This window comes from Solanum tuberosum, unplaced genomic scaffold (genome assembly GCF_000226075.1).
Source record: "Solanum tuberosum cultivar DM 1-3 516 R44 unplaced genomic scaffold, SolTub_3.0 scf00033, whole genome shotgun sequence".
NCBI lineage: Eukaryota > Viridiplantae > Streptophyta > Magnoliopsida > Solanales > Solanaceae > Solanum > Solanum tuberosum.
Window position 1 is genome coordinate 32,693 of NW_006238959.1, and position 18,935 is coordinate 51,627.

Consider the following 18,935-nt stretch of genomic DNA (forward strand, 5'->3'; position numbering starts at 1 on the left):
AATCACAATAATCAACAATTTAAAATATTTAAAAGGTATATAAAAATATTATTTGGTCAAATTTAGATTGCTAAAATTTAAAGTTGGTCAAATTTAAATTGATGAACTCCAAAAATTTAGATTTAAAAATTGGTCAAATTTAATTGCTAAAATCTGAAAAAAATTTATTTAAAAATTGGTCAAATTCAGAAATTGCTAAAATCCGAAAATTTAAATTTAAAAGTTAGTCAAATTTATGAATTGCTAAAATCCAAATATTTACATTTAAAAGTTAGTCAAATTTATTAGTAATTGCTAAAATTCTAAAATTTTGATTTTAAAGTTGGTCAAATTTAAATTACTGAAATCCATAAATTTACATTTAAAACTTAATCAAATTTATAAATAGCTTAAGTCCAAAAATTAAGATTTAAAAATTGGTCAAATTTAGATTAAAAAGTTGGTCAAGTTTATAGATGGCTAAAATCCTAAAATGGTTAAATGGTCAACCCTTTATAAATACCTTTCCCGCCGCAGAAATGTCTTACTCAACACACAACAACATTCTCGCTTCTCTCTCTTCTTTCTGTCACTCTCTCTCTCTCTCTCTCTCTCTCTTCAGGGGAAGAGACGCACTGTTCACACTACTGTTGAGTGTTTTCTCCCCTTTTTCTCTGCAAAACCCTAATCAATGAGGCTCCGTTCTCGCCCTTCATCGTCTTCCGCCAAAGGTTCGATCGAAAAATCCTTCCTTTTATGTTTTCTGCTGCTCCATACATGTGCGATCATACTTTTTTTTGTTCTTTTGATGTGAATTTTTGCGTATTTTGATTGAATTTTACTGATTGCAAAAGTGAAATGAGATTTTTTTAGGGTGTGTTTTGTACTGAGGAATTTACATTTTTTTATAGATCAATTGCCCATTCCATTTTCGATGTCGGAGTCTTAACGATTTTCTTCTCCGTCATTTTTTCTAAAAGAACTTCTGTTTTGATTCAGGCCTAATTTGTTTAAAAATTTTAATTTCAATTTTTTTTTGTGTGTGCGATAAAGCATTTCTCTGAGATGGTATATGTTATACATATCTATATCAAGTATGTGTTGTATATAAAGGTAAATGATGTGGTTGGACTTGATGTGAATTGTGAAATTAGGAAAACAAAGCCGCCAATATCAGGACAGCTCTGATGAGGATGACCTTCTTTCTATATCCTCGGATTCTGATTATATTGGAAACAATGATGAAGGTAATCCATATAACTTTTATTATTCATGCAAATATTATTTGCATATGAGATATAGTTACTATGCCCTCAATTTGATCTTTTTTTACTATTGCAACTACAGTGAAATTTTAATAGTGTGCTGGGACTTTCTTTTCACTGATTCATGATGCCTGTTGGCTAACCTTAGGCAAAAACTCATGCAGACAAATTATGGATGTGTGTTGAATAGTGAATGCAAGAGGTTAATTATGTGATTGTACTAATTGGTTTAATCATATATACAGATGTAGCTGATGAAGCAGATGAAGTAGATAATTTAATTGAGGAAGTGCTATGTTCCATTAGAACAAAGAGAAATGGGGGCAAAAAGAGGATTGAAACAAAAGAAGATCAGGGAGAAGAAGAGGAACATGTAGATTGGGTAATGAATGAAGTAGGAAGGGGTGGTGAAGTAGATGCTGGCTACCTTCAATTGATAGAGAGGATAGAGGATAGGAAGAAGATCCGTGAAAAGAATCAAAAGAAGAGACCCACTTTGCTGTGGGAAATCTGGGAAGAAGAAAACGATAGTTGGATGGCTGTAAACTATCCAAATGATCCTGACTTCAATAGTCAGGATGAGTTGGTAACTGAAACTGCTCAGCCACCATCTGATTTGATCATGCCCTTGCTGAGGTACCAGAAAGAGTGGTTGGCTTGGGCATTGAAGCAAGAAGAATCTACTGCTAGAGGTGGTATTCTTGCTGATGAGATGGGGATGGGGAAGACTGTTCAAGCCATAGCTCTTGTGCTTGCTAAACGCGAACTAGGGCAAGTAATTTCTGGTTCCAGTTTGCTCTCACCTGCCCCTTGTACTTCCCAGGAGCTCCCTGCAGTGAAAGGAACCCTAGTCATATGTCCCGTTGTTGCTGTGATTCAGTGGGTTAGTGAGATTGACCGCTTCACCACTAAAGGAAGCAACAAAATTTTGGTTTATCATGGCGCCAACAGGGTGAAGAATATTGACAAATTTGCAGAATATGATTTTGTCATCACTACATATTCCACAGTGGAGGCTGAGTACCGGAAAAATGTGATGCCACCAAAAGAAAAATGTCAGTGGTGTGGAAAGTCTTTTTATGAACAAAAGCTTTCTGTTCACCAGAAGTACTTTTGTGGACCAGATGCTGTTAAAACGGCTAAACAATCAAAGCAGCAGAGCAAGACTGGAGGAAAACCGTCAAAGCTGAAAAAGAATCCTATTGAAGGTGATTCAGAGATTGATACGGGTAAAAGAGGCCGTGGGAAGGGAATAAAGCGCAAAAGCGAGACTGATGCTGGTTCTGTTGATGATTCAGCCTGTGCCGGTCAAGATATGTCCATGAGGAAGTCAATTTTGCACTCTGTGAAATGGAATCGTATCATTTTGGATGAGGTAAAAAGTTTGTCTTTGTCCTAAAGCACATTGAATACTCAATTTCTCATTTCATGAAACTTTTATGTGCACTCTTCATCTGCAGCTTTCTTTCTCTCTCATATATATGTGTGTGTGTGTGTGTGTGTGAACTAACCCTTCATCTGCAGTTCTTTAACTGATTGCACTTTTGGCATAGGCCCATTACGTAAAAGATAGACGCTCCAACACTACAAGAGCTATTCTTGCGCTAGAATCTTCTTATAAGTGGGCCTTAAGTGGTACTCCCCTCCAGAACCGTGTAGGAGAGCTGTACTCACTTGTAAGTTTCTTGGGATTAATGTTCTTTTGTGGCTAACATAATTGGCATCTTCATTCTCTGAAATTAATACATCCTCACTTTTGGACAGGTCCGTTTCCTGCAAATTGTTCCTTACTCGTACTACTTCTGCAAAGATTGTGATTGCAGAGTTCTGGACTATAGGTAGACTTAAAAGTTTCTTTCTGATCTTTGCATTTAACTTGGTTGGAGAGAGTAACATATTTCTCAAGATTTGTTTTATTTTTACTCTGTTATATTTGTTAATTTTTACCAGAGAATTTGTCTTTGAATCATGAATGTTTCAATGACGGTTGAAATCTTTCTTACTTGAATCTCTTTTAATTTTCACCATTTTGAAATCTCGCTTGTTCCCTCTTATGCTTGTATTTATTTTAGCTCATCCGAGTGCCCACATTGCCCCCACAAACCTATTCGGCACTTTTGCTGGTGGAATAGAGTAAGTTATCAAATTGATTTACTTATTTTGGTGCTTCCTGTTATTTCAGACAAAAAAAATGTTGCTGACATCAAGATGTTTGATATGTTTTCTGTCTCTAGTATATTGCCTCACCCATACAATCTCAAGGGAATCATGGGACTGGAAGAGATGCGATGGTTTTGTTGAAACACAAAATTTTGAAAAGCATATTGCTGAGACGTACTAAAAAGGGAAGGGCTGCTGATCTTGCACTTCCTCCAAGGATTGTAAGTTTTGGTTCACATTAACGCAGTGCTCGAGTTGATAATCATTTTCTCTCCACTCAGTCTGTTAGTTACTTTTGTGTTCAGGTTACTTTGCGGAAAGATTCTTTGGATGTTAAAGAAGAAGACTACTACACATCACTGTACAATGAAAGCCAGGCACAATTTAATACGTATGTCATCTATTTTAGTCACTGCTTATGCAACTAGACACTTTCTTGTTTGAAAGTCATCTTTGTTTTTTTGTTGCTCTCGATCTGCTACTCATGGTAAAGTTCTTATTCAATTTGTTTTAATGGGACAGCTCATGGTATATATATATATTGACACTCCTTGGCTTCTTCGTGGAAATATCTTACACCGTTTTCGTCGAAAGTGCTCAATACTAGCTATTTCACCTTCTTCTTATCACTATACTGTTTCTTTCTGATGTATTTTGTTGCAGATACATTCAAGCTGGTACTTTGATGAATAACTATGCTCACATTTTTGATCTACTCACACGCCTGCGACAGGTATTGGGATCGTGCTTTCAATTTGAACTGTTCTGAATAATGTAATGGTACCTGCTTGTATTTGGTTTTAGTTGTGAATGACAGTCTGTGTTGCTGCTATAGGTTCATTGTTAACCTTCAAAAATGGATCTGATGTATTTTCTTTTCTTTATAAAGAAATATATCAATATTTCTACATAAATTGTGGTAAAAGAACGAGACCATGGAAATGAAATATTTGATGTTGTTAATGGGTGAAAATCTTTTAGTACTGCAAAACTCGGAGCAAATAATTCTTACCAAGACAAAACCCTTTGATGTCCAAAAACTTAGATAAACCATCAAAACATGAATTACAAATTACTTGGAAAATGTACTTCTAAACAGTAGCATTGGCAGCACACTAGCGATCCTAGGTCAAAGATCAGCACTCTTTCCCAATTGGGGAAGTGATTGCAGACCCTTCCATTTCACCCTTTGGACTCATAATCACCACAACATTATCTTCAAGGTACATGTTAACAACGCCCTTTCTATGCCATGGCTTGCGAACAATAACAGCAGGCATAACCTTCTTTGTAAGCTCTGGCTTACCCTTGTTGACAGTGGGCATAACCATGTCTCTAACATAAGCTGAAGTTAAAAATAATGTACAGAGTCTTTGCACCAGTGTTATTAGCGCAGTTCACCATCACCACTACTGGCAAACCCAGTGTCATCCTGAACTCCTTGTCCTCATTTGACATTGTGGACGGTGTTGGTTTGGATTATAGAAACCCAACCTGATGTGTGATCCAGTGTGGCGAAATGTTAGACAAGGATTCCAATTTGGCCTACAATCCCCTTGCTAATAATTTAACTTTTTGGGATACAATCCCGAATTATCCAGTGTAGCTGAATGGTCCTTAAGAAATAGCTTGAATATGTTAAAAAATGCATATATCTAAAGTTATGTTTTTTTTTCCTGAAACTCTGCATATTAAAGTGCCTATTTTATATTTCTTATCTTTAATTCCTTGAATAAAGAAGTGCCACACAAGAGCAAGAGCGAACTTTGACTTCATTAGTCTCCTTTGTGATTGCAAGTGGTTACTCTGATTATTTCACTGTTTTTAGCGTGCCGTGGCTACGATTTTCCGTATTTGGGATGTTATTCTCCAGTATATGACCTTGTATACAAACCTTGCCTTCTCCGTTTGCATCTTCTGAATCTGAACTTCCTTAATAATTTTAGGTCCTTAAAGAAATAAATAGTTCAAATTTCTTGTACTTAAGCACACAATTTGACTTTCTATGATCTATGCATAATTTTATCTCAAAAGTGATAACTTAGAAAAAATTGCTTATATTTGATGGATTTTATTTTTCTTTATTTTATTTTTGATCTGACCACAGGCAGTTGATCATCCTTACCTTGTGGTATACTCAAGTACTGCTTTGGCTAGAAGAGAAAGCACAAATGATGCTGGCTCTGTTGAACAGCCATGTGGTTTATGTCATGATCCAGTAGAAGATCCAGTTGTGAGTTGCATCCTTTCCCCCTTCCCTGAGAAAAGAAATAAAAAAGAAAGGAGCAAATGCTCACCAAGAAACTTGATAATTCATTAAAGTTGAATTTGACGGAGTTCCTACTTGTACTACATTAATATTTCATGTATTATATGATGGATATTTCAAATCTTAATGTGGCCATATTTCTCGGCGTTTACATCTAAGATGTCTTGTCAAAAGCTATTCAGAATAGCTTCTTAAGCCTTCTTTAAGTGCCTGAGCTTCTGAAAATTCTTCTCCAGCACCATATGGAAGACCTTAATATTTAACTAGAAATGCTTTTAGGAATGCCTTTAAACACCTAAAAGGACTTCCATAAAACTGTGGACTTCATGATTTAAATTCATGTTCCTCATTTCTTGACAATCTAAGAAAAGATGCTATGAATTCTTTTACATAATTCTGTCGTTTGAAGTTTGAACCGACTCTCTTATAAAATGTGTACCTCTCTTGATGATGGCAGGTTACTTCTTGCACACATGTCTTTTGCAAGTCATGTCTAATAGATTTTTCTGCAAGTGTGGGACAAGTTTCATGCCCTTCATGTTCTAAACCACTTACAGTGGATTTCACGGCAAATGATAAGGGGGATCAGAAATCTAAAGCCACGATCAAAGGGTTTAGGTCCTCAAGTATACTGAACAGAATTCATCTTGATGATTTCCAGACAAGCACAAAAATAGAGGCTTTGGTATCCAATTACTTTTCAATCAATAAATATATCTTATCCCGTCTTTATATGTTGCTTTATTTTATTATTTTCCTCTCACAAAGAGTGCAAGAGGCCGCAATAATGCATCATTTCCTAAGGCTCCCATACCATCTAACTTACCAGGCATAGGATCAAGATGTTACACATGCAGAAGTTCAGGATAATGGTTTCAGTCTTTCTAGATGTTGTATCTTGGTGAATTTGCTTGATATGCACCTAGGAAAATTGATAAATTTCTTGTCAAGTTTGGTTGTGAGCAAAATGGGGGATACATGAGGTCTAATTGAAGTTTTGCTTACCATTGGAAATGTTGCATCAAATACCACCCCCACTTTGAGTAGAAACTAATTGAGTTTGCTTACCATTGGAAATGTTGCATCAAATACCACCCCCATTTTTACTGGAAACTAATTGAGGAATAATAAGTTCTCATTGTGGTCTCAATCTTATTTATATCATTTGACATTATGGCTTAAACTCGTCTAATGCTTTTCTTGTGAATATTTATGGTATCTCTGTTATGGTAAAAAGAACCACTATGCTTCGTTCTCATTGCTGCTTGTGTTATTGGTTCTAGAGAGAAGAAATAAGGTTCATGATTGAAAGAGATGGTTCTGCGAAAGCAATAGTCTTCAGTCAATTCACATCATTTTTGGATCTGATACACTATTCTCTACAGAAGGTAAGATATGATATCTTATCCCCTTCCACACCTACCCCTCTTGTTGCCATCAGTAGTCATAACAAAAAACATATCTTGTGTGCATTTGGCAGTCGGGCGTCAGTTGTGTTCAATTAGATGGATCCATGTCTATGACTGCCAGAGATTCTGCAATTAGAAGATTCACCGAGGATCCAGATTGCAGGATATTCCTTATGAGCTTGAAAGCTGGAGGTGTTGCCCTCAATCTTACAGTGGCATCACAAGTAAAGTTTTTCTTTCCTTTCTCTGTCAATGCATATTCTTCATTTCTTGTCAAATACCAAGTGGTTTGAATCCATTGTTGGATTCCTTCTTCTCTTCAGGTTTCAAATATTTATTTTGTTTGGGATATTTTAACTTCCTTCGCTGTGCACCTAAAGAACAAATGCTTTTTGGGACGTGTAATTTTTCGTTGAATGACCTAGATTACTTTCCTTGATGTGTCGCTCTCCTCTTGCACTTTACTAGGTTTTCTTGATGGATCCTTGGTGGAATCCTGCTGTGGAGCGGCAAGCCCAAGATAGAATCCATCGAATAGGGCAGTATAAACCAATCAGGTCTGTGTTTGTATTTCTTTAACCAGCTATACCAATGAAGGGAGCTTATTGTTGTTTTCTCATTTCTAGGATTGTGAGATTTGTGATTGAGAATACAATCGAGGAGAGGATCTTAAAGTTGCAAGAGAAGAAGGAGCTAGTTTTTGAAGGGTAAGTTTCTGCAACTTCATTGTTCTAGTTGCATGGGTATTCAAAGAGAATAATTGATGACTTGAAACTGTTGAGTAATTTTGATCCGTTTTCTTCAGAAATGATTTCAAGATAAATTAAGAGAATCAAGATTTTTTTGTGCTCTCAAGAACATATAATATTGGGCTGAGATGAGTTTTAAATGGAGTGTTATGGTCAGAGACTTAGTTATTGTTGTTAGAAACTGACAAATAATCATTAAGACAGTTGAGCTAAGGATTAGAAAAGGGTCATACACTCTTTTATCTTCTTTCCCTTTTTTCTTAAAAATCGGAACATGGAGAGAGAACTCTTTCTCATTCATAGAAGTCGCAACGATAAATGCTTCTCCCTTCAAATCTCATTTGGACAGAGTATTGGCCTATACCGTTTTTACACTTGGCTTCCGATTTTCCTCTTTTACTCTGATCACTCCTCCCTTCTTTCTCTGAAGTGCTGATTGTCCAATATTGATGTTTTGTGCAGGACGGTCGGTGGCTCTTCTGAGGCGTTGGGGAAACTAACAGAGGCAGATTTGAAGTTCTTGTTTGTAACCTAAATTATATTATGTTCTGTAACTTGGTTCAGCAAGAAAGATCATTTGATCTTTGTTTAGTTTCTTGCTTGAATCTTATCCCTAGTGTTGTTGTTTTTGCAAAGTAGAAAAGTCAATCCTCTTCTGTTGGTTTTACTAACCTTAACTTTATCATCATATGTTGAAATTTTCAATTATTGTTCCAACATTTACTTTATATATAAATAAATAAATATAATATTGTTAAGTCTTATAACTATCATATACAACTTGTTATTACATAGGACTCCATTATCATTTTTTCACCTCAATTGTCTTGTTTTGATCTTTTGTTTTACATCTCCATGTATAACATACTATTCTCATTATACGTGGAGCTTATATATATATTTGAACTATTTACGTTTAGGCAAAACAACCTCACATACTCTTACAATCTTATATTACTTCCATTTTTTATTTTTTTTTGTCGAGTAAACATAGAATGCATATATGTCGTTGTCCAAGCTCTGGGATGGCAAGCGGTGCCGTGGTGGAGTGAGTGAACTGCATAAATTCGCGAAGACTTCAACCTATCCCGTATAGCCCAATTTGTTGTTTTCAATCTCTTCCGCCCTGCTTATCGGCTCCTGGGATATATGATATGAAATGATGAAATTTTTAAAAGTTATTTTCTTGCTAAATCGTTCTTAATTATTGGGGATTTGAGGAACACATGTCAATGCTGACTGAACCAAATGTGTGTATACACACACTTAGGCGCGTCTGACTCAAAAATTTTGTCCACAAGTTTTTTTAACTAACACATTATTTTTTAGTCAAATATAAAAAACACAATATACTATTTTTTTTCTTTTAAATTTTATATCTAAACTATTGGGAGTGTAAAAAGTATAACTAAACTATAATTTTAAGGGGAATTTTCGCACGTAGCCATTATAATAAACTTAATTATGCTCCATAGCTATAGTTTGTATATTTACGGGTTGTAGCTACAGTTTCAACTGTCTCGTTTGTATAATTTGTGGGTTTTTATAATTCGCAGGTTTGTATAATTCACGGGTACATTTGTATAATTCAGTTATTTTTGTATAAACTCGAACTAACGAATTTATACAATTACAAACATATGAAGTGCAAACAGTTATACAAATTATATTATACAAAATAACATTACACAAAAGTTATACAAATTATATTATATAAATTTCGAATTATACTAACTTGCGAATTATACAAAACTAAAAAACCGCGCTGCATAATTATAGCTAAAAGTAGGTCGCGAATTGTAATTAAGACAAATTATAGGTATGTTAACTAATTAACTAGTATATGTTTATTTATACGCGTAATTTTCTCTAATTTTAAAATATTTTTTTCTCATCTTGTTTAACTCAAAATGCGACATATAATCAGTCCATTCATTATTTTGCCACATCAATATAGGGTATATTACACTCTTCTTATTCTTTCTTTGATTATCAAAATAGGAGTACTATATAATATGACAGTTTTTTAACACATTAAATTTTCAATTAAAACATATTCTACTTATTTATTCTACTTATTTATAAGAGGGAGTTTAGGTTAGGGAGGTTCAAAATCGAATCGAAATTGATAATTCGAACCGAAAAAGTGTTATTGGTTTATTAGTAATGGGTTATTAGCTTAGTGGTTCAGATAATTGTTTTTTTTTATTATCGGGTTATCGGTTCTTAACGGTTTGAGGTTTTTTCTTAATGGGTTAACTGATAAGTGATAACCCGATAGTAAATTAAATAATTATATTTATACCATTTTGTATATAAAGTCGTTGACTTAGAGTTTAATTTCCTACTTTTATTTCTGGCCATCTCAAAATCTTGGTTATTCTACAATGTTAAAGTGTTTGCATTTGAGCAAGATGCAACTTGTGAACTCATGTACATGATTTATTCGATTTGTCACCTTGTTTCTAAGTATTTTTCATTAATTTATTTTTGTGTCAAATCTTAACGGTTAAACCGATAACAATCAATAGCCGATAAGCCAATATCATAATGGTTTTATAACGGTTTAGCATCTCTACAAACCGATAACCAATAAGTCAAACCGATATACTTCAAAATCGAACCGAACCGACCGATACGCAACCCTAGTTTAGGTACTCAAGCGGGCAGTAGGTCAACATGCCTGCTTGAGCACCTTTTGAACATTTTTGTAATTTTCTTATTTTTCTTCCGTTTTAATTTGTTTGTCTTATTTTTTAATTTTTAGATATTTAAAAATTACATAAAAAATACTATACATTATGATAATTGACAATTTTTTTTTAAAAAAACGTATAAAATATTCGATTGATTCTTGAAATTAATCTATCGATGTCACATAAAATGAGACAAAAGAAGTAACATGTATTATTCAATTTGAAAATTACGTAAAAGGTATTGTAAATCTCAATAATTAACAACATTTGATTGACTCTTGAAATTCTATATGTGCTACATACATTTGGACAAATTGAATAATATATATTATTTGAAAATTACGTAAGAAATACTATAAATCACAACAATTAACAACTTAAAATATTTAAAAGACATATAAAAAGTTTGATTGACCCTCGAATCAGTGTCACATAAATATGGATAGATGAGTAACGTATATTGTTTTAAAATGATGTAAAAGCAATATAGACCATAAATTCATAATTAAAAAATTAAAAATTAAAAGAGATAAAAACAATTTGTTCCCAGAAAATTTATCAGTATCGCATAAATTTGAACAAGGAGAGTAACATATATTATTTAAAAATTACGGTACTATAAATGACAATAATTAACAATTTAAAATATCTAAAAATCTTATTAAAATTTAATTGACTTTCCTGATTCTATTTATATCACATAAATTGAGATAAAAAATAGAGCAACTTTCACATAGAGCAAACACAAAATTCATATTTGTATATTATAGCAAAGTTTGCATAATTGCGCTCTATAGCAAACATATATATGTATAATTCGCTATACATATACAAAAGAAAGCAGTTGTATACAAAAGATCAATTGTATAATCTGTGTATGTATAAAACGAGAAAGAGAGAAAGACAAAAAAAAACTGAGCAGAGAAATATTTGTATTGTATAATTATAAGTGTATATGACAAAAATATATGTATTTGCATGTGTATATACAATTTTCTCTCGCTTTATACTAATAGAAGCTCAATTTATACATTTTGTTTCTGTTTGTATAAGCGAGAGAGGCGAGGGTGACGAGCGAGATTTGGGAGAGTGGCGAGTGAAATCTGGGAGAGGGGAACAAAAATATATGTATGTATACAATTTCCTCTCGCTTTATACAAACACAAATGCATTTTATACATTTGTGTTTGTATAAAGCGAGAGAGGCGAGCAAGATTGCCACCAAACGAGAGTGGCGAGCGAGATTCCACCAGGCAGAGTGATGAAAATAACAATAGTTTGCTATAGGGTACAATTAAATCAAAGTATATTTATAGCATCTAATTTGAATTAATAGTTTGCTATTATATATAATTTTTCCTAAAAAATAACAGATATTGGATCTGTGCTAGTACATCACTTGTGTCTAGACTTAGTAAAAAAATTTAAATAAATTTTTTTTATCAAACTTCAGATGTCTCTATTATGTGGTAAACCATTTTTTAAACAAACACCTTGCAATAGGTGAAAGAACAAAAAAAAGGGCATCTTTAGATGACAAATTGTCAATTTGATTTGAGCATACAGCATGAATAAACGCCATGGGAGCTTAGCTTAGTTGAACAAACGATGTGGGCCACATACCTTATACTATTCGTACTTATCTCCCTTGTTTTGGGCGAAATACTTGTATACTTTGGGATTTGCTTCCAGACCCAATTTCAAGAACCAATTCTTCTAGCTTTGTCTCGCGGAAACAACAGTTTGATCGTATGGATACGGATATTGATGTTCGCCATTTTCGTGTATTGGGTATACACCAGTATTTCCATTTTATGTAGCTGGAGGATTTTTCACGGACCCATCGATTGGAGTGATGGGGTTGCTCTCAATTTACTAATTCTACAATCTTCTCTTATGGGTAATGCTCCATTTCTTGTTTTTTTTTCCCTTTCTTTCTATAAACTGAAAATAGAATCTTTGTTGAATGTACTGCTTCGTAGTGAATCTTGATTTACAACTTTTGGAATCTATATGTGGAGTACCTGTAACTGAATAGTGTAATTTTAGATAACTGCTCTAATTTTACAGAACCCCTAGATATTTCTTCTTCTTCTAAAGTACTGTTTTTTTTAGTATTAGAATGAAATAATAGAGAGGAACTAGTATAGAGAATTCATGTAGCCAACTCCAACTTGTTTGGGATTGAGATATTACTCGTTCATCCTTAATCAGAGATGTCGGATTCTAGTCCCATTGGGTATGGAGTCGCCTTTGTTAGGGAGTGCTTTGTCCCTCAATGTGGGACTTCACGGTGTGAATTCAGATTTACTCAGGACCTAATTTGGGTCGAAACCGAAAAGGGACATATTTGATTGATTGACCCACAATGAATAAGTTGAGTTCATGGCTAGGGCTTGAGGAACCTTGGTTTTAAATTCTGGTAGGAGTAGCTTGCATGGAATAGTTAAAAGGATGGTCGAAATAGAAAAGTGTTATTGGGTTATTTCTGATAGAAGGAAGGAAAGGTAAGTTTTATAGAACAATTATAAGACCAACAATGTGATATGAGCGTGAATGTTGGGCTACTAAAAAGTCCAACACATCCACAAAATGAATTTCACAGAAATACGAGTTTGGTGAGACAAAAAAATGACCAAATTATCCCAAAGGGGGAAGTAGCACACATTGAGGAGAAAATAAGAGAAGGTCGTATGAGATGGGTTGAACATGTCTTGGGCTGACCTTTAGATGTACCGGTGTGTTGATGTGAAAACATGTTGCGTGGAGATGTTAAAACCACCTGAAATGAAGTTGTCTCAAAAGCCCTACAATTTCTTGGAATTCATGCAAATTTAGCAAAATATGAGACACAATGGAAGAAAAAGATTTATATAAATAAGGAGTACCAATCAGTTGGAAAAATGATTTAGTCATGTTAGTATGTTTACTTTAAGTTCTATTCTTTCAATGATTCGTTTAGCCTGTCAGATGTTTTTGTGCAAGTAGCATATATAGGAAACTTGTTGTCCTTTTCATTTTTATTGTATAATATTGGCCTGAAAATGAATATAAATGTAGAAACATGGTCACAAGCATCAAGGATCGATAGGTTCTTGATATCAGCTGAATGTGACGAGGCCTTTAAAGAAATCAAACAATCTATTATGCCAAAACAATCCAGTGATGCTAGAATGTGAAGAATAGGTGAAACCAATTCTTACTTTGAACTCGAGAACACGTGGTTTCAGGTTGAGGGTTTCATAGAGAAATTAAAGGAGTGGTGGGAGAAGTATGATGTTACTGGCAGTCCTGATCAGGTACTTAGAAGGTCAAAAGATTAATAGGAGATGTTAAAAAATGGAACAAGGAGGAGTTTGGAAGGTTAGGTAAGAGAAAAGAAGAGATGTTGGCGGAACTGGAGACCGTGAATCAGAATGCTCAATACACGCACCTTAGCGAAGAAGAAAATCGCAGAAGGAGGGACATAGAGATGGAGTTGGAAAAGATTGGCAAAGCAAAATAGACTTCATGATGCCAAAAGTCTAGATGTCTTTGGTTAAAACAATGGGATAGGAACACCAAATCCTTTCCGAAGGTAGCAAATTCACACAGAAGATGCAATACCATAAGCTGATTGGTGGCAAAAGATGAGGTGGTAGAAGAGGCAGAAGGGACTAAAAGAGGAATTCCGAGTTTCTATCAGAAAATTTTAATTACTGAAGCAGAATTTTGGAGACCTTCAATGGATATCTATGGGCATGGGACCATAACTGAGGAGGAACAAAGGTGGTTGGAGAGGGACTTTAAAGAAAGGAGGCAATAAAACTGTTTGTACTTGATAAAGCTCCAGGCCGTGATAACTTTACAATGGCCTTCCATCAAAAAGCTTGGCAGATACTTAAAGTAGGTGTCGTCAAATCCCTAAAATACTTCCAGCAGACCTGCAGCTTTGCTAGAGCTTGCAATCCCTCCTTTATTGCCGTAGTTCCCAAGAAGAAGGGTGCTGAAGATATAAGAGATTTTAGGCCCATTAATCTGATAGGAAGTGTGTATAAAATTATATCTAAGCTGCTGGCAGAAAGGTCGAAAAAGGTAATTAAAAAATTTGGTTTCTCTCAAGTGTAGGGCAAATTATAGATGCTTCTCTTATTGCAAATGAGCTATTGAACTGGAGAATGAATAAACGGGAGCAAGGGATTCTTCTATGTAAACTTGATTTGGAGAAGACATATGACCATGTTAGTTGGCAATTTCTGTTCAACATCTTGCAGCAAATGGGTTTTGGAGAAAAATGGCTTAAATGGATTAAGTTTTGTATCACAATAGCATGGTATTCCATTTATGTTGAACCTGTGGTATTCTTTCCACCTCAAAGAGGGTTGAGATAAGGTGACCCTATGTCTTATTTCCTTTTCATTTTGGTAATGAAAGCTTTTCGTAGCATGACAGGAAAAGTAGTCTAGAACCAATGGATTAAGGGGTTCACAGTAGGGTCCAGAATGGGAGAAGAAATTTCAATTTTCTCATCTTCTATGTGCTGATGTTAAACTGATTTTTTGTGAAGCTCAGACGGGCCAACTGAGACATCTGTAGATGTTGCTTATTGTGTTTGAAATTGTCTCGGGCCTGCTCATTAACTTGAAAATCAGTCAATCATCCAGTTAATACAGTGGACATCACACAAGAGTTGGCAGAGATACTTTGATGCAACATAGGCACTCTTCCCACTACCTTTAGGAGCTAAATATAAAAGCAATCAAGTATGGCAATGAGTAATAGAGAAGTTTGTAAAAAAGGTTGGTCACGTGACAGTCACAATACCTTTCATTGGGAGAGAGGTTTACTTTGATGAATAGTGTGTTGGATAGCACTCCAATGTATTTCACGAACTTGTTTCCAATCCCAGGTAAGGTTCTCAAGCAATAAGACAAAATCAGAAGAAGGTTTTTAGGGAATAGCACACAATACAAGTTTCATTTGGTGAAATGGGCCAGAGTGCCCAAGGAGAAAGGACGAGGCTTTCTCAAGATGGTGGTGAGAATTAAGCATGGAGGGAACATAAACTGGCATAACAAGGTCGATAGAACATCACTTGGTGTTGGTCCATGGAATCATATTAGCAAGTTATGGCAAGAGTTCAGTGATCTATTAAAGTAGGCAACAGGGAAAACACACTCTTCTGGCTAGACAAATGGAGTAGCAGCTTTCTGAAAGAAGATTTTCCTGCTTTGTTCAGATTTGCTGTTGAATGTTGATACAAAATCCACAGTGAAGCAGCTTAGACAAAACAATACCTAGAACTTTACTTTGAGAAGGCAATGCCATGATGATGAATTGTTTTCCAAAAATTCAGGGTATACAACAACATACCCAGTGTAATCTCACAAAGTGGGGTTGGGGAGGGTAGAGTGTACGCCGATCTTACCCCTACCGAGTTAATTCAGGATAACCAGATACAAAATGCTTCAAAGAAGAATTTGGATTTACGTTTGATAAGAAACAGCATTAATACATTATGGTTCAATACTAATTGTCAACTTTGTCCATCTAAGCCTCACCATAGCAAAGTTAGTCCCAAACCTGGATAGATTGAGAGTTACATTAGGTTCGGTGACAGCTAGCTTAAAAATAGTCTCTATGTGAATTCTCTAATATTACCTGAGTAGAGCAGAAAGGATGCATATAACATTGTTTGGGAAAGGTAACATTATTATATAAAATTAAGCACAAAGTTTGTGCTGAGAGCTATCTTGATAGCTTACAGAAAAGCAAAAACCCCTAGAGTAAATCTTCGCTCTACTACAAAAATTCCTTCAAAGAATCTTGAGTTCCTTTCCTTCCAAATAGTCCACCATATACATCCAGGTAAGCTTTTCTACCGTCAATCCTGATTAACAACTCATCCCTTGAAGTTCCAGCATGCTAGCAGATCTCCAGATGGCCTTTTAGGTTCTTGAAACGGAGAGCCCCATGTTAAGACTTGCTAGTTATTTGTTGCGAATAAACCACCTATTAAGAAAAAGGAAATGAAGTCTTCTGCCAAACTATATAATTGTATGTAATTCAGTCTAAGATGAAGCTGCATAAAATGCAGGGTAATCCCTTGTACATTCTGCCGCCATTTCAAAACACAGATTTCAAACTTCTGCTGATCTATTGTATTACCATATTCCAACAAATATAATTGTTAACTATCTAGTATCATAATAATGTGACTAATCTTCCTGTATATTTTTACCCATCCTTGAATAAGTAGTCCAAGATTGGAGATGCATATTTACCAAATGAGAAGATTCTAATATCGAGAAAATTAAAAGTGAACATGTGGACTATATGTATATGTAGATTGTAGCCACCATATACATGTGACATTTGCTTCTTTAATTTCAATTTTATCATCTCAAAGATAATTTTCAAACTAAATAGGTGATTAAAATCTTATTATTTTTTAATATAAAGTTTGTCATACTTGAGATAAGATACACGTGCCGGGTGACCAGCTCTTCAATAAATAACAAGGCACCCAGGACCTCACAATTTTTGGAAGCCTGTCATTCTACTGGTGAAATGCCACCGAGTTTATTATTTGCAAGTAACAATCATGTCAATTACCTTTGAGCATTTGGAACTAATGTTTTTCTTTGTCATCTCTTTGGTGGCTATTTCCTCTTCCTCAAATAGATTGTTTCTCCTTTTCTTTGAACATTTCTCCAATGTCTTGTGGGATTGGGAGCATATATTGCGACTACTTTAACTGCTGATTGTAACTCTTTTGCTTTCGGCCTCCGCTGCTAACCATAACAGATGCCATTTATATGGTTCTTGTTTATTCACCTGACCCCCAGATATCTTTATAAGTCCAGGAAAGGTTATTTTATGAAAGCATATTGAATTCTTTTGTACGGGTATGAGTTACTAAACTAACTTTGAACCTTATACGTGGCTTCCCACATATCCACCAGTAATGAATGTGATTTTCATTGTTCAGTCTAATAACATTGACTCACTCCAAAAAGTACTACTCTAGTTTCTTTCAATTTGTTTGTCTTACTTTTCTATTTAGTCCTTGTAAAAGAGAATGCCTCTTTCCCTTTTCGGCAACTCTTTAATTTCAACTTTCCACATGTCATGTTTAAGTCTACAAGATTAAAGGACATTTTGGTACATTCTACATATCTTTATTTAAGACTACAAGACTTTGTGCCTAGTCAAAACCAAACAAACAAATTGAAACGGAGGGAATACCTAAAACTGAAGCTGTTGTTTGTCAATTGCCAATAGGAGTGACATTTATATAGGTTGTGCAGATGAATATACTCGAACATGTTCTGCAAATCCCTTTGGTTTTAATGCTAAACCTGTGATTTGCAGGATTTTCACTATTTGCATGGATGGTGTTGGACAAATTGCACCCTGTAATAATGGAGAACATCTCTATTAGGAAGATTATCAAGGCTGAAAGAAAAATACTTCAGGAAAGGAAATTGCATATGGAGGGTCATTGTAGAGTTTTACAGGGGAAGGTTGCAGATTTGACAGCTAAAATGAAGAAACTGAAAATGGATTATCAGATGAAAGCTAATAAGGCTCGAGCTGAAGGAGCTATCGTGTTAGAATTAAAGAACAACTTTGAAGAATTCCGTCTCAAATATGATCGTTTGTTTGATTACAATCAGACACTTCGGAACCAGTTGCAGTCAATAAGCCACGAGGTCCAGAAAATTGACGAGTCAAATGAATGGTCTAATTTGAAAACCAAGCTTGGGTTCCCAACAGTTGAAAATAATGGAAAATGTGTAGATTTTGAGAATGTATCGGAAACAGCAACAAAATATGGTGAGTACCCTTTCTCTGCCACTCCTTCATCATCCTCGCCCAGACACCGAAGACCAATTTATCAGTGTTGAGGACAACTAACACTTGCTTCCACTGGAAGATGCTTTTTTCTTGTAAGTATAACTAATGTAAATTATCAAAGAGAACTGATGACTGAAAGTTGGATGTGCATAGACTTGAGCTTTAATTTCCTCCTCCTCTTCTTCTTCCATTTATTGGTTACTTCAAAGGTGAATAAAATTAATGAATTTACCTTTGCTTCTTTCTTGTGGAGTCATCTATTATTTGCCTGTGTCATCCTTCATTTAGCTTGTTGCCATATTCATGTAAGCTGAGCTTGACCAGCTTAAAGAAACAAGCATCACATCTATTGGTAAATGCCACTGAAAATCCAAAAATAACAGGGCTTATTGGATGTGCCTCTGAACTTTGTTTAGGCTGTGTTTGGCATGAAGGAAAATGTTTTCTTGGAAAACAATAAGATTTCTTATTTATTTTATAGTGTTGGGTAAGTAAATACAAAATTACTTCTCCAAGAACATTTATACGTAATCTAGCAAAACACTATAGGGTGGGGGGGGGGGATGGTC

At 34.9% G+C, this 18,935-nt stretch overlaps 2 protein-coding genes and 1 pseudogene across 2 annotated transcripts; 2 read left to right on the plus strand and 1 right to left on the minus strand.

Annotated features, from left to right (window-relative positions):
- Positions 1-531: 531 nt before the first annotated feature.
- Positions 532-8,595, plus strand: LOC102584572 (DNA repair protein RAD16-like). Its single transcript, XM_006342193.2, has 16 exons — positions 532-710; positions 1,134-1,226; positions 1,490-2,619; positions 2,798-2,920; positions 3,009-3,082; positions 3,317-3,377; positions 3,479-3,625; positions 3,710-3,795; positions 4,068-4,137; positions 5,512-5,637; positions 6,131-6,358; positions 6,957-7,061; positions 7,154-7,306; positions 7,551-7,639; positions 7,709-7,789; positions 8,294-8,595. The coding sequence occupies exons 1-16, from the start codon at positions 671-673 to the stop codon at positions 8,364-8,366; spliced, it is 2,679 nt and encodes an 892-aa protein (XP_006342255.1). The 5' UTR covers positions 532-670; the 3' UTR covers positions 8,367-8,595.
- LOC107059689 (60S ribosomal protein L23-like) lies at positions 4,147-5,451 on the minus strand (annotated as a pseudogene).
- A 3,415-nt stretch (positions 8,596-12,010) lies between the features above and the next one.
- LOC102584894 (uncharacterized) lies at positions 12,011-18,610 on the plus strand. Its single transcript, XM_006342194.2, has 2 exons — positions 12,011-12,427; positions 17,881-18,610. Exons 1-2 carry the CDS (start codon positions 12,136-12,138, stop codon positions 18,414-18,416), a joined length of 828 nt encoding a protein of 275 aa, XP_006342256.1. The 5' UTR covers positions 12,011-12,135; the 3' UTR covers positions 18,417-18,610.
- Positions 18,611-18,935: the final 325 nt, after the last annotated feature.

Excerpts from the sequence above, each read along its gene's own strand:
- LOC102584572 (XM_006342193.2), top strand. The coding sequence starts at position 671 with ATGAGGCTCCGTTCTCGCCCTTCATCGTCTTCCGCCAAAG. Across the intron at positions 1,227-1,489 it reads TATTGGAAACAATGATGAAG|ATGTAGCTGATGAAGCAGAT; the intron begins GTAATCCATATA and ends TCATATATACAG. Across the intron at positions 3,378-3,478 it reads ACTTTTGCTGGTGGAATAGA|TATATTGCCTCACCCATACA; the intron begins GTAAGTTATCAA and ends TTCTGTCTCTAG.
- LOC102584894 (XM_006342194.2), top strand. The coding sequence starts at position 12,136 with ATGTGGGCCACATACCTTATACTATTCGTACTTATCTCCCTTGTTTTG. Across the intron at positions 12,428-17,880 it reads TCTACAATCTTCTCTTATGG|GATTTTCACTATTTGCATGG; the intron begins GTAATGCTCCAT and ends TGTGATTTGCAG.